General features: G+C 35.7%; 1 protein-coding gene across 2 annotated transcripts in view; it reads right to left on the reverse strand.

Moving 5' to 3' along the window:
- LOC129954051 (octopamine receptor Oamb) overlaps window positions 1-18040 on the reverse strand; it is a 229329-nt gene that overhangs the window by 50857 nt on the left and 160432 nt on the right. For both annotated transcript variants that reach the window (XM_056067693.1, XM_056067694.1), the window contains exon 3: window positions 476-770. In XM_056067693.1, the coding sequence (XP_055923668.1) occupies window positions 476-727 (252 nt within the window). In that variant the 5' untranslated portion in view covers window positions 728-770. The remainder of the gene's footprint in view (window positions 1-475; window positions 771-18040) is intronic.

An 18040-nucleotide genomic window follows, 5' to 3' on the forward strand; every position in this document is an offset into this window, starting at 1 on the left:
TTTCCTTATATTATCTTTTGTGGCATGTGTTTCGAATTTTTTAACATAACTAAAGAAATCTACAAATAAGAGTTTTTTGCTTAGACCTGAAATATTGTAAGCTAAAATTTTATAAGATATAAATTTAATTTGGCTGACGACACCTAAATTTCAATTTTTCATAAATCTACTACAATTCAAGATTTCATGTGCATCCCTGGTACATATTAAGTATATTTCTATTTTCAAAGTGATACATTTTTGCGAAATTGGAGTTTATAGCCTCTTTTCACCACATAAAATTCCAACACTGGCCCTTCCCTGAACACTTCATCTTATTCCGGGTGACCATAAAATATTGAATTCCTTAAAGTATTTTAAATTATTGATTTTATTTTTCTCTTCTACGAAAGTTTCCAATAAAATAATTAGAAATATCATAATTTTAAATGGAATAAAAAAAATAGATATGTACATAGAATATTGAAAAACTTACCTTAAATACTTCCCAAGTAGCAGAAAATGGAAGGACAGCAAGTCCAACTAGAAGATCAGCTACAGCTAAATTAACAATAAAAAAATTCGTAACACTACGTAATTTGTTTGAACAAAATACAGCGGCTATAACTAATAAATTTCCTCCTATGACTAAAACATTTATAAATTCGAGTATGGCTAATGAGATTAGGCTTGCAGGTTCTGTCCATTTTACAGATTGTATGAGGTTCTCGCACTCTGTTTCATTCATGGCTAGATTTCAGTGCGGAGTCAATAGTTGTTGTGTTTGCCACCTAAAAATATATAAAAATAATATTTCATTATTTATTAAATACTTCATTTTATTATTTATAAGAAATAATTTAATCATTTTTTTCAAGACTGCCAAAAACAAAACCTCTTGATGTGTCAGTGAGGGCTTGAGGGTACAAATCTTTATTTTTATTTTTTTTATTGGAGGCATAATAAATAATTGGATAGAGAAGATGTTTATATTTTTAAAGAAGATCTACTTATGTTATATAATTAGAGCATAAATCAACCCGCTGAAATGGTTATCCTTATCAATGGGGTGTGTAGAAGTGTGGAAAAGTTTGTTGAAAGGTCTGATGTTTGATTAAAGGACCATCTTCAGTTAGGTAGGTGTCTATCTTTATACTGCGTACGTTGTTGTAAGCTCTTAATTAATCAATAGGCGATTGATAAAAATAATGGAGAAGGAGATGCTTAATTCCCTTATCGTGTAAAAACAGGCAAACAGCGTATAAAAGCCCTGTGAATAGAAAGTAAACTGTTGTGGTAAAGGATCTGCTTCATAAATATGTAATACAAGGCGATTATATGGTTCTTTGAGACAGGGGAATGGGAAGCTTCAAATCGAAGAAAATTTTTTTGATAAGTAGGAGAAAGTGGGACAAAAAGGGTCCCTTAAGGTTTTAACACAAAAACACCAAAGCAATTTTTACAATTTGTAAAAACAATTTAATAACAATTTTTAAGAGTTATTTTGAAATGAAGATGTTGAAGGTTGAGCTTGTGAACAAAGATTAACTAAAGTTGTTTCATCTTCACTTGGCATGTTTGTTGTTTCTCAAGGTAAAAAGTCATGATCTTCGAAAACATCTGTATTAAAAGGCCATACACCAGTTTTAGTTGAAACCGTTTATACCCACTGACATTGTATTCGCTTTTAGATAGGCTTGTCTGAACAAATGCCTAAGTTAATAGTGAATTACTGTCCTTCCAAGATGTTGCCTTAACCATCTTTTTGCTTCATCATCGTTTATATGAGCTAAAATACTTCATAAGGCTTACATCCAAAGGTTGCAGGTGGGAAACAAAGCATAACCTAAGAATAATCCCTAGCTGTATCGATAATTTCGATGCTTTTATGTCCATCTAAGAGCAACACAACATGATATTCCTTCGTTGCGCGTAAATACTCAATACAATTTCTAAGCCATTTCCAAAATAAGTCCTTCATTACCCCACTTTGAGAAGCTGTTCCCGTTCTGCTGATGTCCGAGATCCAACTTGTTTCCGCCTTTTAGTTACTAAAACTTTCCCAAGACTCTTTGCGACTGTTTTGATCCCTGTATATTACATGCATTGCTCAAACTGGAAACGTTGCTTCTGGTTTTCTTAATGGAATAGTCTGTAGTGTTTCGTTTCAAGAAACTGATAACTTCTTTCCCAATAGTTTCCACCCTTTCTTGTCTCATTGTCGAGGTAGTTTGCTATTTTATGTTTTTTCTATGGGCATTTGAGCTCGTTGTCGAAATTATTTCATGGAAAACCCAAACAAATGACGATCCATATCCTTGAGTTAGTTGCTTAACTCTTGTTCCTGGGCGACTAAGAATACGGGTTTGAAACCCTCTGGTTTAACAATTGCAAGTGGAATTTCAGAGTTTAGTTAGTTCTTTTTTAACCTTTGAATTTCATAATTTTCCTAAGCTAAACAATTTAAAGAGCTCGTCGTAAATTATCTTCATGTCATTGTTGATGACTTTTCGAACTATCTAAAAAAGGTGTTTTAGTAAAGAGAATATTAAAATTCAATAACAGCATTAATGGGGCACGAAAGGACACTCATGCCCATAATTTGAACAGGAACGCCGAAAAATTGTAGTTGCCACTTTATTTAAACAAAAAATACACCGCGATCCCAATATACCCCATTTTCCCTTATGTATAGTTATTTATAGCTCAGTTGATTTGAGTCTTAGTTCAACATAATTTAATATCTTTTTGTAAACAAAGAGAAAACTTATGATTCAAACAACAAAATTTCTGTGCTGAATTCAAGTCAAGAACAATTTTTGAGAATTACTTAAACTAGAAGTTTTTTTAATACAAAATCTTAAGTACACAGTAGATAGATTTGGGCAAGGCTATATTCTGAAAATTCGTTCGTATTTCAAACCTCTCAATTTGATTTTGGAATAATAATTATAATATTTTGTACAGTGGTTTTAACCTTAAAGCTTGAGTAGAAAGCCAATAAGTTGTCTTGGACTTAGAGACTTTTTATACGTTGTTTTGATCAATATATGTTCCGGGAAGAATACAATAACTAAGGCGCCAACAATTTATAATAGAATTTTGTAGAAGGGTCATGTGACTTGTTTTGTCTTGAACAGAGGCATCAGCAAATTAAAGTCGGCGCTACCACCACTGCAGCTACCCACTTTCGACTGAATGTTTGAAGAGTGGATTAACTTGAAAGCTACAAAAGTACTCAAAAACATTCGCGTTAGCGAGTATAACTTTCAGATTGCATTGGACATCTTAAAAACCCGCTATGATGTTCCTTCATAACATTGATCATCTGCCAACCATGGCCAAGAAATCACATGTCGGCTTACTTCAAATACTTGATGGAATCACTGCAGCTTTTAGTGCTCTACAACATCCAGGGACGACTGGTGGTATACATGTGACTCAAAATCTTTACTCTATCACAATCAAAGATTGGGACGCGTCACTCCAAAGTTCAAACTTGGAATAAAAGTTTTTGAAAAGAATACTACAAGGCCTCAGTGCTACGGCTGCATGATCTAGACCAAAGGAAAACGAAAGAGGCTGGGATGCGACCCACACTGATAACTTCCCATCCCGTCTGTCTATTTGTCTTGCTTAAAAGTTTGTCTTTATATACTCGTATCAATTTCTACAAAATTTGCGTACTATTTTTTGTAGATTTTATTTTTGATGAAAAAAACGGACTGTTGGATTTTTATATAAAAATTGCAGAATATCGAAAACAATATTTTCGGTGAATAAAATAAGTTTGAAGTCAATATTTTTAATTTTTGAAAAGCTATTTGAGTCGAAAGTAAATTTTTACCAAGTTTTAGTATTGTTTTTTTTAGAGTTTTATTTTTTGTAAAAAAACTATCAATTTTATCGAATGTTGAAAACAATATTTCTTATAAGATACAATTATTTTGAAGCCAATAATTCAAATTTATGAAAAGATATTTGAGTCGAAAATCATTTTTTACCAACTTTTGTTATTTTTTTTCGGTTTTTATTTTTTTTTTGTAAAAAAATTGTCTATTCAATTTTTTTCAAGATTTTACTGAATGTTAACAACAATTTTTTGAAAGATAAAAGTAGTTAAAAAGCCAATATCGCAAAGTTTTGAAAAGGTATTTGAGTCGAAAATCAATTTTTACCAATTTTTATACATTTTTTTTTGGGTTTTTATTTTTTTTTTAAACTGTCAATTCGATTTTTCTCAAAATTTTACCAGATGTCAAAAACACTATTTTTCGTTGCACAAAATTGTTTTGGAGATTAAATCATATTTTAGTCGTAAAATTTCGGAGGTGAAAAATTATTTTTTGCATTTTTTTTTATTAAAAAAAAAAACGTTAAATAGATTTTTTTCAAAAAATATACTTCTTTGATATCACGTTATAATATATTATATAAAATTTAATTCAAGTCTCTAGCGTTTTTGGGTCGTAAGATATTTAGGGTTAACCAAAATTTTCACCTTTTTTTCAAACTGCTTTGGTAAAAAAACCACCCACGCAATTTTCTTGAGAGCCCTTTCTGCATCTTTCTGCCTTATTATCTGTATAACAAAATTTATTTGAAGTCGATATCTCTTCTGGTTCTTGAGCTATGGACGACGAAAAAAACGCCGCGAACGTACGGACGTACAAACGTACGTACACACGCACGTACAGACATCTTTCTAAAAATCTTTTATTTCGACTCCAGGGACCTTGAAACGTCGAGAAATGTCAAAATTTTCAATTTTACAAATCGGACCCATTACAATAACTTCCTATGGGAAGTTAAAAACGTTAAAAGGCAGTTTAGGCACAACCAGTTCGCAGTCACAAGTGTTTTAGTAATCATGTTCTTATGTTTTGTTCTGACAAAATCAAAACTGGGCAAAAATTGCCTTATGCCTAATCATGCACAACAACAATGTTTTCAGACTACACCTGATATTTCACCAAAAACATCACACAATGCTGCACAAAAGCATCGAGTTTCAAAAACCCCACGTCAACACAAATCATCTGCGAACGAACAACACTAATAATCCACCTCATCCTGCAAATTCAAGCTGTGAAAATTCCGATGATGACGAATCACTGATACAACTATAGAACCTGTTTTGCAGCCTACAGCTCAAGTTGAAGTATGATGTTGCATTGGGCACAAACTTATTCTTCAAGCTCTTTTGGACATCGGATCGCAGGCTACGTTTATTAGTATGAGGTGCAACAACTTCACCTTCGGCGAACAGGGCCATTTCTGCCTGTGACTAAGGTAGGTGGCACAAGTGTTGGCAAGTCAACAGGTCTATTTGATATCTCTGGGAGCTCCCTCTGAGACCCTGGCTCCAACATTAACTGCAGAGCATTCATTTTGAAACGGCTTCTTCGTTTTGACACTAAATAGTTTGGTGGATTTTGGAATTTTAAACTGGCCGATCCAGACTTTTGTAAACGTGGGTCTATAGACGTTATTGTGGGAGCAGATGTTTATGGCTCTCTCCAACTAGAACGCTGTCAAAAAACTTTTAATTTAATTTACCGAACAACATTGGCAGATTCCCAAGGAGATGCCTTCAAGCTTTGTCGTTATCAACTCAATCGCCTATAGAAGGACCCAAAAATGAAGATGATGTATGATGAATACATGTCCGAATAACTAGAACTCGGGCATATGGAATCTGTTCATGACGTTTCCTCTCAACCGACTGGCAACATTCCCTATAATGGCGTATTCAAGGAGTCAAGTTCAACAGGAAGTAAAACACTTAGTGATTGTCTTCATGTATGTATGAAGGTCCCAAACTTCAGAGTGAGTTGTCGGTGATTATCCTGAAATGGCGTACTCATGTATTTATGGCAGATATTGAGCAATGCTTTAGACAAATACTGGTACAACGAGACGATGCTGATATGCAGAGAGTCATATAGAAAGTTGAAAAAGGACGGACAGCTGTCAACAGATTGCTTACTGTCAAAGTTCTATAACTCTGGCCGGTAATGAAGAAGCTGATTTCCCACAAGCTGCTTAAGTACTTCGTGAGTAAATCTATATGGATGGCTGTCTCAATGGTGCCGACTTTGTTGAGGCTGCTCAACAATTACAGCTAGAACTGCAGAACTTACTACAACGAGGAGGTTTCCTGCTCCGAAAATGCAACTCAAATTCTAGCGAGTTTCTAAAAGGAAGTTGATAAGTTGATTGAACAGTGTTACAATCTTAATGTGGATCGTGAAACCAATTCGCATGGGAACAGTTGGTTTTGTCGAACTGATAGCATTTGTTACAAAGTGAACGTAACAAAAGTCTGAATAGCCAATATTTCTCCGATGTGGCCAAAATCTATTATCCAACTTGTCTACTGACCCTAGTTATAATTATGTCAAAACAACTTTGGCTTTCTGGCACATCTTGAGATAATTCACTTCCAGAACCTCATCAAAAGAACTGGATCCAATTTCAAGAAGAGCTCCCGTCGATAGAGGGCATCGAGGTTTCTTGGTCGATATTCTCGTTTTCAGCTCAGGGTAGCAAAAAATAATTTTTGGTTTTCCACAGCTTTTTCACGTTTACTCTTTTAGTTTAAGTGTTATTATAACTTTATAAGTGATGCCGAGTTGTTTTATTTTGCATTTCCAGAACTTCAATTCTCAAGAACATAATTTCCACTTCTTCCTTAAAAATTCTAACTAATTTTCAGCATTAACTGCTACCAATCAAATCGACTCTTCACATCAATTGATATCATTATTATATTATTACTTATGAATGACATCATCGCTTAAAAAAGTTCATAATCTGATCTCATTGCAATTGACTTAACTTTCCTATTAACAAAATGTAATTCTCGTTAACAATCAATATGCGCAATATATAAAACCTTCGTTATTCATTTGTCTCCAATTCTCCATATATAAGTCCGAACCGGGCCGATATCCGCCGCTGCCGCCGAAGGCTGTCAAACAAAAACACTTTTCCGTCATCGTCATTGATGTCGGCGTTGGCGTTGGTTAGTTTGCAGTTTGGAGCGTGGGGTGCGGTGTTGGTGCAAGAGTGAATATACCCTTATAGCGATCATTTGAAAATAGAATATAAATTTACGGATATACGTGAGCCAATGTGGCCGACATCATCAGTACCAGTGCCTGAGTTCCATTATTCTGCTATTTTGCTATTGCAAGTTCGATGGTAACGAAGCGGTGGCATAGCTAACTAGCTGCAAGCTTGATAATATTAATAATAGACAGGCTCACCTTCCAGGCAGTCATCAGGCAAGTCTATTCCCTGACTTGTTTTAATCGAAAATGCTTTCCCACAATGCGAACCCCTCATTTCTGTTTTTCTGTTCTATTTTCTCGTTTTTGTTTTCCTTTCCAGGACAGAGGCTATTCGAACCAAAAGGTTTATTATTATGGATTATATAGAGGACGCGTTGTATTAATTAAAAATGCTATCCAATATGATGTTAAATGGATTACATATATCCTTGAAAAGCAATACAACCAGTCGCTGTTCTATAAATAGGATATTCATATGTATGTCCGTTGTATACCTATTGCAGATCAATAATAATGGCGGTTGTCTATTTTGAAGTGAGGCTTTGTGTTGTCTAAATTGAATTAGAATTATGACATGATGATGATACGCACAACACGGACACCACCGCTGCTGGCATCGACGAAGTGTTGAGAGCTTATGTTAATTTCGTATTTTTCATTATTGTATGAACAAGATGATTTAAATGTTTAAATTATGTCTTTTATTCCAAGAGAAATTGAATGTTCTATTTATATATGTAGATGAAAGTATAAATAAGAAAGATATTTTTATTTTGATTTATTTATTATACAGGAAGGTATACTATCAATTTATTACTTACAAAAGTTGGTATCTAGAGGGACAAAAGGCCTCAACTGCACCCACCTGCCTTCGTGGGTGGTTTCCAGCTATGTGTTTGAGCTCCATCCAACTTTTCCTCAATGACAAATATTCTTCCTTGACTTGTCTTCAATAGAAGAAACTTCCGAGGTCTACAGGCTTCGGAAAATTCTTTTAACTATTCCAGCGATGCCAAGCTGTCTGAAAAATGTAGCTGGCTCCTGGACAAGCGAAGAAGCAGTGAACTTGTTATTGGATACTCACTTTACTGGTAGCTCTCTAAGAGCAACTTGTAACAATGAAATTCGGTCAAGTTCCAATGTAACAAATCCACAAGGACAAGCTTCAATAGGTTTCTTCAAGACTATGTGGCGGGCGTAGTACCAGCCTAACTACAAAAAGCCTCAGACATAATTGCACCAATCCTTGAGAAAATTTTTAACAACTGTCTAAATTCCTTCGGTATGGAGCAAAAGAGGTGTTGTTTTTATATCCAAAGCAGGGAAATGCTAGAAAGTAAACCTTTAAGACTTACGATCTATAAGTCTATCATCATTCCTTCTTAAGAATTCTGACAGGTTGATTGATATCCATTTAAGGGTAAGTATTGATACTAAACTTCTGTCTATGTCTCAACATGTCTACAGAAAAGGCAAATCGGTGGAAACAGCCTTATACACTTAAATGTGCACCATCTTATACTCCTTTTATCGTAAAAAGTTGACTATGGTTGCTTCCATTGATATAGAAGGTGCTTTTAACAACGTCGACACATCATCTGCTATCACATTTGTACTAACATCTCTAAATGTAGAGGATTCGCTTGGGGAGTTAATTCATTTAATGCCTAACAGAATCATTAACTCAAAACTGGGCGACACTTCTGCAACAACATTAGTGGCAAAGGGACACTGCAAGTTGATGTTCTAAACCCCTCCCCTGAAATCTGATGGTAAACAAAATCCTAACTGGCCTGGATGCGGAGTGATTCGGAGCTATTGCCTATGCAGATGACATTGATAGAATGGTCTCAGGAAGGCCTTTTAACACCCTAAGATAACTCCTATAACAATGGGGGCTGATTGGAGTGGACGGGGTGCTAATACAAAACCGTTTAAGAGCTATTTTCGAGGAAATACAGAATTCCACATGATAACTCTTTCCATATTAAATTAATCCAATTAAAGTTCTCAGACTAGGCTAAGTATTTGGGTCTTATGTAAGACACAAAACTAAATTGGGAACGTAATACACAAGAAAGAGTCAAAAAAGCTACTGTAGCTCTCTTTTCTTTGAAAAAAAGCTGTTGTTAACAAATGGGACTTACAATATCGGTAATCAGACCGATTTTATTGAAATCTGTGGCAGGATTACTTTAGAAAAAGCTATAAACCACGACAAACTAAATAAAGCATTAATCACAGCATATCTACGTATAAGCGGATCACTTCGCACGACCCAATCTAAGGCACTGGATACCCTATACTCAACCTAAAACCTCTTAATATACTTATAAAACGAAAAGCTGCAAGCTCTGCTATTCGCCTCAAAGCTTCAAGTGGGTTAACAACCTACTCTGTAGTTCTTGAGTATTTAGAATAAACTCCAAAGCACATAAACTACACCATTCCATAGCTGCAATTCGATAGAAACTTCCAGATTTCTGTACCTTCTAGAACTTTTCTTGAAGAAGGGCATTCCTGAAAGACGAGTCAATTCATTTTTACACAGATGATTGAAAAATAAAATGTGATAAGGATTGGACAACAGTTTAGTATTTACCTTTGCTGGGTGCTGTTCCAAAGTGACATTCCAGGAAATTGAAAGGCAGATGAACTCGCCAGAAATGGTACATTACAACCCATTCTTTTACGTTTGGTCAATGCTATGTTACCAATCGCTACATTTAAACTATTGCAAATGCACGATGCTATGAAGAAGGCAAACTTCAGGTGGAATAACATCACCAAAACATCTGGCCTACACTAGATTTAACGGGCTCAAGGTGCTTCCTATCTCCGTTCAGAGCATATAAGCTCGATAATCGGTATCATAACCGGCCACTGTCTAATAGGAAAGAACGCCACGCCACGTACCTCATTCTCAAATAACTTTTCAGAAGCTTTATGATTACTAAGGGATGTCTGTTGATGACCCAAAAAAAAGTCCCCAAGAATCCGACGTGAGCTCTGGCGGCAGTTAAGAGAAACATGGTGTTTCAGTTTTTCACGTTTATCTCGAAAGCTATTTGTCACATCAAAAAATGGTGTTGCAGAAAATTAAATCTCATAAAATTTTATAAACAAAATTTTACATGATTTTTTTCGTATTTGTTATAGTTTATAAATAACTCTAGAGGCAATGAAGAGAAACATACGGTTTTTTTTAGTTTTTCGGGTTTATCTTCAAAACTATTTTTCTTTCAAAAATTATCTTCTACAAAATTAAGGCTTATTAAATTTTCTAAACTTACTTACTTTACGTAGGTCCTCAGACCTGTTAAGTCCGTTGGGGAACCCTCAAGGGGCATAGTGCCTCTACTACGTCTACAAGCCAACTCTTGCCTAGTGACGCTGATTCCGCCTCGACTATCCTACGCCATGTGCTTCTCGGTCGTCCAGCTCTTCTTTCCCTCTTGTGTGAGCGTAACCTTTTCGAAGCGTATGTCCAATACAGTGCCACTAACGTCTTCGTATTATAGATTCTATAGGTTCCTGACCTGTTCTGTCTATGAAGGACCTCATTTGAAATACGGTTTGGCCAGAAAACCTTTAGGATTTTACAAAGACATCTATTCGCGAAGGTTTGCAGCTTTCTTGTTATGGTGCTACAACCATAAAGAATCACAGATTCGACATTTGCGCAAAACAGTCGTAGCTTTGTTCTTAAGCTGATAGAGTTATTCCTCCCATGACAGCATACGGAACACCGTTTTTTCTTAGCCGATGCGGCTGATGACGTCTTGTTCGATTCCGCCTTCCATGGAAACGATACTTTCAAGGTATTGAAAGCTCTCCACTTTTTCCACCTTCCCACCTTCTCGAAGTCGATGAACAGCAGGTGTAGGTTTGGTCTAAATTCAACGCACTATTTAATAATGATCCGCAGGGTGTTAATATGATCAATACAGGAGGATCCAAAGCGGAATTCTGCTTGTTCGACACCAAGTGTGGCCTCAAGGTGTTCTCTGATGCAATCCAGTATAACTTTTGCTACTATTTTGGCAACGGCTGGTAGAACGAAAATTCCTCTCCAGTTTTCTCACTTTGTAAGATCTCCTTTTTATGGTAGCTTGACTATAATTCGATTCATCCGCTTAAGAGGGAAGCTTTCGGTGGCCCAGGCTTCTTTTATGAGTGGATGAAGCAGTTCGTTTGATGACGTTGGCGCTGCTTGCAAAAGCTCTGCGTGAATTTCATCAAGTCCAACCGCTTTGTTGTTCTTAAGTGCTTTAATTGCGGCAACGATCTCATCTTTACTGGGAGATGCGGTGCGGATTCGGGGATTAGTTTCTTCAGGCGCTTCAGAAGAAAAAAAAGTGTTCTTTCCACCTTCTGACTTGCTCATCCACCGAACTTATCACAGTATTGTCTTCTTCTTTCACCAGGTGTTGCTTTGAGCTGTGTGCACCGGTCAGCTCCTTGTTTATTCTGTAATCGGTCCAGCTGCCACACCTGTTTGCAGAATCTTCTGCTTCTTGCGCCAATGCGTTGATGTACATAGTTACGCAAATCAATTAAAATTGCAAAGCAACAATTTTAAATGGAACTCATCTTACAGAGTATTTCCAACACACATTGACTTTAAATTCTTTGAAAACTTCTTTGATTGAAATAATTAACAAATTAAAAAGCAAATTCTTTGAAAAATAACTACTTAGGTATGTAACCTAAAATTTAGGGAATTTTAAACCATAAAGCAACCATTATAGGTAGCACACACACGCACTCATATTAATACAAATAATTTCACTTGTGATGTCCTTATGAAATCTATTGAATGATTTATGTTTTACGTCCATAACTTGAGGTAAAACTTTTCCACCCACATTCCTATACCCAAGAGAGATATACCTATACCTAAAACAACAAACAAAACATCCTTTAATATACAGGGTGGTCAAACGTTTATTCGTTGTTTGAAAAAATCATTAGTCTCCGGTATTTAGTTTTTTATTTTGTAAGATACATAATGAAGGCCCCAACAACATAGACACCAAGGCAAGGCACTCTGGTCAACTTGGTACACAAAATTTCCGAATATCATTTATTGGCCGATTATTTCTTGAGACGATTGTAACCAAAATAATTGGTGAATGGTATTCGGCTATGATGGGAAATTTGTCAGGCTATCCATGGTACAAAATTTTGAGATGTGCTTTTTGGAAGAATGGAGGTTCTGTACACATTGCTTTCGACAAAGTGACACTTTTGAGATAAATTTTTGGCGACCGAGTAGTATCAAAAAAATCGCCTTCCTCCGGTTTTGATTGGTTAAATAGACGTGAACATACCTCTATCTTCCTAAAATAAAGACGTTGAGAATAGATGTCCTACGAAGTGTTCTGAGCATTAAGCTGGTGCTTATTTGAGGGACATTATGTTTCATACTTAGCTCAAAAACTGTCTAAAATAAATTGTTTCTACAAAACTAAATCTATATTGAATTATCACTTAGTACTTGGACCTAGTGGCTTACAACTCAACCATTCCTTTATATTATTGTCAGGGATGGAGCAGACCTACAGTTTAATGCCGATTCCGAACGGCTTATTTTAGAAAGCACATTTCATGACAAAAATTACTCTTGTAAGAATTGTCAATTTCTCGCAAGAGGCAGTAACCGTCAAAAAAACTTTTGATTCCACAGGCAGGCACTTTAACCCTAGATCTCTGTCAAGAAAGTCCAACGCACCAATACATCAACCATCATTATTATTATACTAGTATCACTTTTGATCAGGAACTATTTTTCGACTCACCCTGTATCTAAAAATGTATTACTAGCTCCTCTCTATACCTTAGAATTTTAATTCATATGTTTTACTTCGAATGGGTTTTGAGATAACTTTCATCAAAAATCCATAATTCTTATACTTTTATACTTTGTGAAAACTAGAAAGTGGTTTTTAGTTTGAATGTCAATTCATTGATAGCACGTTCCATATTATATACATACATATATATGCATATGTATGTACATAGGTAGATATGTTTGTTGGAATATGGTTTAGCAAAACCAAGCAAAATTGGTCACGTTATCATCAAAAGACCATAAGCTTTATCCATTTATATTCCTTCCGCATACACTGGTATATTTTTCTATATATACATAACTATGGTATATATGTACATATGAACATATATCTCTATATAAGTAATCTGGGAAAAGAGAAAATCCATTCTAAGTCAAAATGAAGTTGGTGCAGGACAAAAATTAATGGAGGAAATCCACAAACCCACATATTGTAGTTGTGGGAAAAAATCGTACTTTTCGATTCAACGGCCACTTGTAGCCAAAGCTAAAAGTTCAGGTACGAATTTTGAATATTAATAGCGCCTCTATTAATGTTAATACTTTTCCGTATGTGTAATATTTTTGAAAAATGTTGGACAAAAACGCTTGAGGCACAGAGTTATGCTGCCACGAACATATGTATGTGACAGTTTGACAAAGATTTGTACTTTTCAAAACCATCATACAATTTATTGTTAAGGGATAGGCTGAGTTTTATATGATTTTCGTTGTCTTTAGTATTTTTAAAGAAAAACCGGATGTGATAGAAAATTCATTGGCGGGATTTGAGTTCCGGACATCTTAATTCTTTGTAAAAGCTTTGCTTTGTCTATAAAATAAGAAAAAAATTAATTTTTCAGCGAATGATATTTTTAAGTTTTGTATCATATACAAAACTTCTATTGCTTTTATTTACCCAAAGGATAACGACATTAACGAGGAAATAATGATCTAGGGTTAAACGTACAAAAATCACTGAAGAAGTCGAAAAGTAGAACATCAATTCTTTGTAATATTAAACAGCATACGCTAAAACATCGCTAATTGCAAAAAATCTTGATAAGGAGTTATTTTCAGACCTCATTTTTGCACCAATTTCCAAAAACGGAGGAAATAAACCTTTAAAATATATTCAACCCCATAATAAAACTTAATTCCTTCGGCTTTATTACTTTCCCGGTTTTTGCTAACGCCTCCAATGTGGCGTCTCAAAGTTCTGGGAGTCCTGGTCCACGCCATTCTTGTATTCTAGCATTTATTATACGCCAAAAGGCGGTTTCTTCTTCAATCAAGCTTACTACGTGGCTGTATCAACTTCACGGTATAATTCGTACAACTCATTTTTTCTCCGTAATTGTCTTTCCACACAAATGGCTCCAACTATTCTCCGTAAGGCTTAGAGGTTTGTAAGGTCAAGCACCCAAAAATTTGTGGATTTAAAGAGTCTTAATAAACTATAGCAGGTTCTGTTGCTTGGTTTAAGCAGGGGCCCACGTATATCTTCTTCTATATTGTTCTAGGACTCGACTATTGAAACTACGTAGGTGAAAGATTGGACTACTTCAAATTCATTTTCACCAACTTTGATCGGTGTTGAATTTTCAACGTTGAGTTATTCGTTAATTATTATATCTTACTTAAGGTGCAGATAACCTTTTGTGAACAAGGGTCTCCACCAAAACACTTTTCCACATTCCTTAGCTAGATGTATCCAGTTGCACACACCAAGTTGGGTGAGGTCACTTTTCACTTGTACGTGCCACCTGATCTACTGCGCTTTCCTGTGGGCGTGGTTCCGAAGACTTTCCGGGCCGAAACATTGGTTCTTATGCGCTCTACGTGACCCATTTATTTCAGTTGTTGGACATTTATCCTTCTGTCTAAGTCTACGTCGTTGATGTACCGCCCATACAGCTCGTTGTCCCATCTTGTCCTCCACTCACCTTCTAGACATACGGAACTGTAGATCACTCGAAACGACCCAAGGTGCTTTCATCCGCTTTTATCATAGCCCATGGCTTCTGCATTGTAACAGCTGAACCCATTTTTGCCACCTCTACCTCAATACTGGCAGGGGCCCCATTGATATCACGATGAGACTTTTGAAAGTTTTTCTAGTTTTGACGTTGGAGCTCTGCACTATTCTTCCAAAAATGACGTTAAAGAAATCGCTTGACATCGAATGGTTCTGTTAAGTTGTGTCCAATCTTTATGGAGCACCGCGAATTCTCCATGGCCCTCTAGCAGAAACAGACGAGTTTGTCAGGGATGGCAAAACTATCGTTTAAGAGATGGTGGCTGTCGACTTAATGCTCTTCGGTTTTTTCCAGGATCTATCGTAATGTGAATATTTGATCGATTGTGGACTTTCCTAGTCTAAAACCACACTCATAAGGATTTATCAGGATATTGACGATGGCTTTTAGACGTTCACATATTACGGCAGAGAAGATTTTGTAAGCGATGTTAAGTAATTATTATTGATGAAGTTAAATTATAATTTTGCAAGCTTATTGTAACTATAAGATATGAAATTAATGTGTTTAGGGCTGATAACATTAAACTACAAAAATAGCATCAAAATAGGTTTTCGAAAGCATAATTCTCTCCAGCGTTGATATTTTTATCTGATGAATTGATACAATGAGTGGAATTTTCAATTTTGGAAAAAAGATCTACCGAGGAGTAACCGAGAAGAACAAAAATCAGAAGTATAGGATGGAACGATATGATTGTTGATTTTGAGAACGAACATATAAGATGTCCTTCCGAGCTCAAATTCTTAATTTAAATCGTACTTGACAGCGTTTACACAAAAAGAAAGGAGCTTTAAAAGCGACGAGGATGACATAAGGATTCTGCTAAACTGTCCTCCAAAATGAGTGCACAAATCGACTTCAACAAACAACTACAGCCCTTTCGAGGCTGTAAATGCAAAAGACAATCATCAGCCCTATCCAGCTTTAATAAGAAGAAATAATTCTGACAAAAGCAGATGAAAGACTGTGGGTTGTTTCGAGAAAAAAAGTTCTTCTCGTATTAGTTGGAGTACGCAGCTAATAGGACCTCTAGAGAAATTTGTTACAAATACTGAAGTCAGAGATGTATAAGATTCCATTGTTCCAACAATCTAGAAAGACCTCTAACAGTACGTTATTTGAAATTGAAATTCTCACATTGAGAATGTGGAATGCTTTTCCGAACCTTGTTTTTCCCTACAACTTTGATATTCCAAACTTTAAGACCATTGTCTAAGGGTATCACCTCTTAACACCTTCCTTATTTTTCCTAACGCTCGCATTGTGTTTAAACTTTAAACATATCGAGGGTAGTAAAAACCTCCTTAGTATTGTTTCCAATCCTTATTTTCGATTGAAATCAATTTTTCATAGATAGATTTGTCAGGAAATTGTTTCGCTGAGCCCTACCTAAAGACCAACCACACCTACTGCCTATAACCGCAAAAGATTCGACCCTGTCTCTAAAGTTTTATACTTTTTCCATTTCTGTACTCCATATCCTATCCATCTATGATATGATGACGACGATGATGATGATGGCACTACAATGCGCACATCGTTCGGTAAAAGTGCTGTTCTGCATTCGGTTGTACCTATCTACTCGTATATGTAAGGTATAGGTCTATCGTCGGAATACTGAGAAATGAACAGGCTGCACAGTGCACACGTAGCGTCATATCGGTTTGAAGAAGAAGAAAGTTATCGATTATTTTAAAATGCAACAGCACACAAAAATCCACACTTTCAGAATATAACCACATAATTCTATGCGCCATAAACGATGAGGACGAGTCTATGTGGATGGATGGTGATGGTGAGCCTGAGTAGAATAGAGCTGGAGCAGAGAAGAGTGAAGGAGTTTCAGCGGCTCTTATTTCAATTCGAAAAACTGCACGTTGTATATTGTCAGGAAAAACCAAACACAACTATATGTGGAAATCTGAGAGCATAAACTCGTACAACGGTAATGAAAGGAGTGGACGGGAGAAAGAGGAGAATGAAGTAGATCCTGCAATAAAAGGTATATCATCTATCTTTTAACGTATGCAGATACAATTACATAAAGGGTGTTTCGGAAATAAGTTTTTTTTTTCCTTAAATTCTGCTTTCTGTTCTTGACAAAACGACTAACAAGCATTAAAGGACACGAGTTTTATGGTTGAATTACTTGATGGAGAAAAATACAACTGGCTGTTTCTCTAGAAATTAAGCTTAAGGTCAACGATAATATCATCAACAATCAATTTGAATGCTCTACGTTTAATACTCTCCAAGAGACTTTAGCAAGTTGTATTGAGAACCGGCTTTAAGATCGGACGTCTTTAAGATAAATAATAGGCAGATCGGAGGGGGAAAAAAACTTCTTGCACCGCCTTAAGAAAGACATTAGACAGCATTTAATGTTCGAAGTATTAAATTTGACTTGAGTTTAGATTTCTCATTAAACAAATTTGTCTATGTCAGAAGAGCTTTTCATACATTGCCGTTGTAGAATCACATCCAAAGAGCAGCAAAGCAGCCAAATGGATTAGAAGTTTCAGATTGGAGATCATGAATAAAAATAAAAAAATATCGGAGAAAGAACAGAGCCCTGCGGTACCCCAGCATATATGTTTTCTGTTTCACAGACTTGAAGTTATCCAATAGAACTTGTACTGAATGGTAATTTCTAATCCAACGAAGGAGGGGGGATTCGTCAAAACCTAAGACATCATCTTTTAAAATTACGTTAAGTCGTGAGCATTTAAGGTTGACGTTGTATGGTGTAAGCTTGTTGAACTGCATCAAAGGCCAGCAGACTGCAAAGCAACTTACGTCTATAGAACCTATTTTATGAGAGGTATAGGGGGATGATGCCTCATAAGGAAGCAATCTAAAGAATATTTTTGACCATTAAATGACTTACATTTGCCATTAAAATTCAAGTGTTAAAAAAGACGCCCTATACAACAATGAATATAAGTTTTTCTTGGTGGATTTATAACCAAACGCAATTGAAAAGATATTCAATGATAACTCTCTGTCCTCCTGAGTGCTTACATTATAAATTGTGTACATAATAATATATAGTACCTATGAAGTAAATATAAGTATAAAACCTTATGCACATAAAACTGAATTCTCAATTT

The sequence above is a fragment of the Eupeodes corollae genome, chromosome 1 (assembly GCF_945859685.1).
Source record: "Eupeodes corollae chromosome 1, idEupCoro1.1, whole genome shotgun sequence".
Taxonomy (NCBI): Eukaryota; Metazoa; Arthropoda; class Insecta; order Diptera; family Syrphidae; genus Eupeodes; species Eupeodes corollae.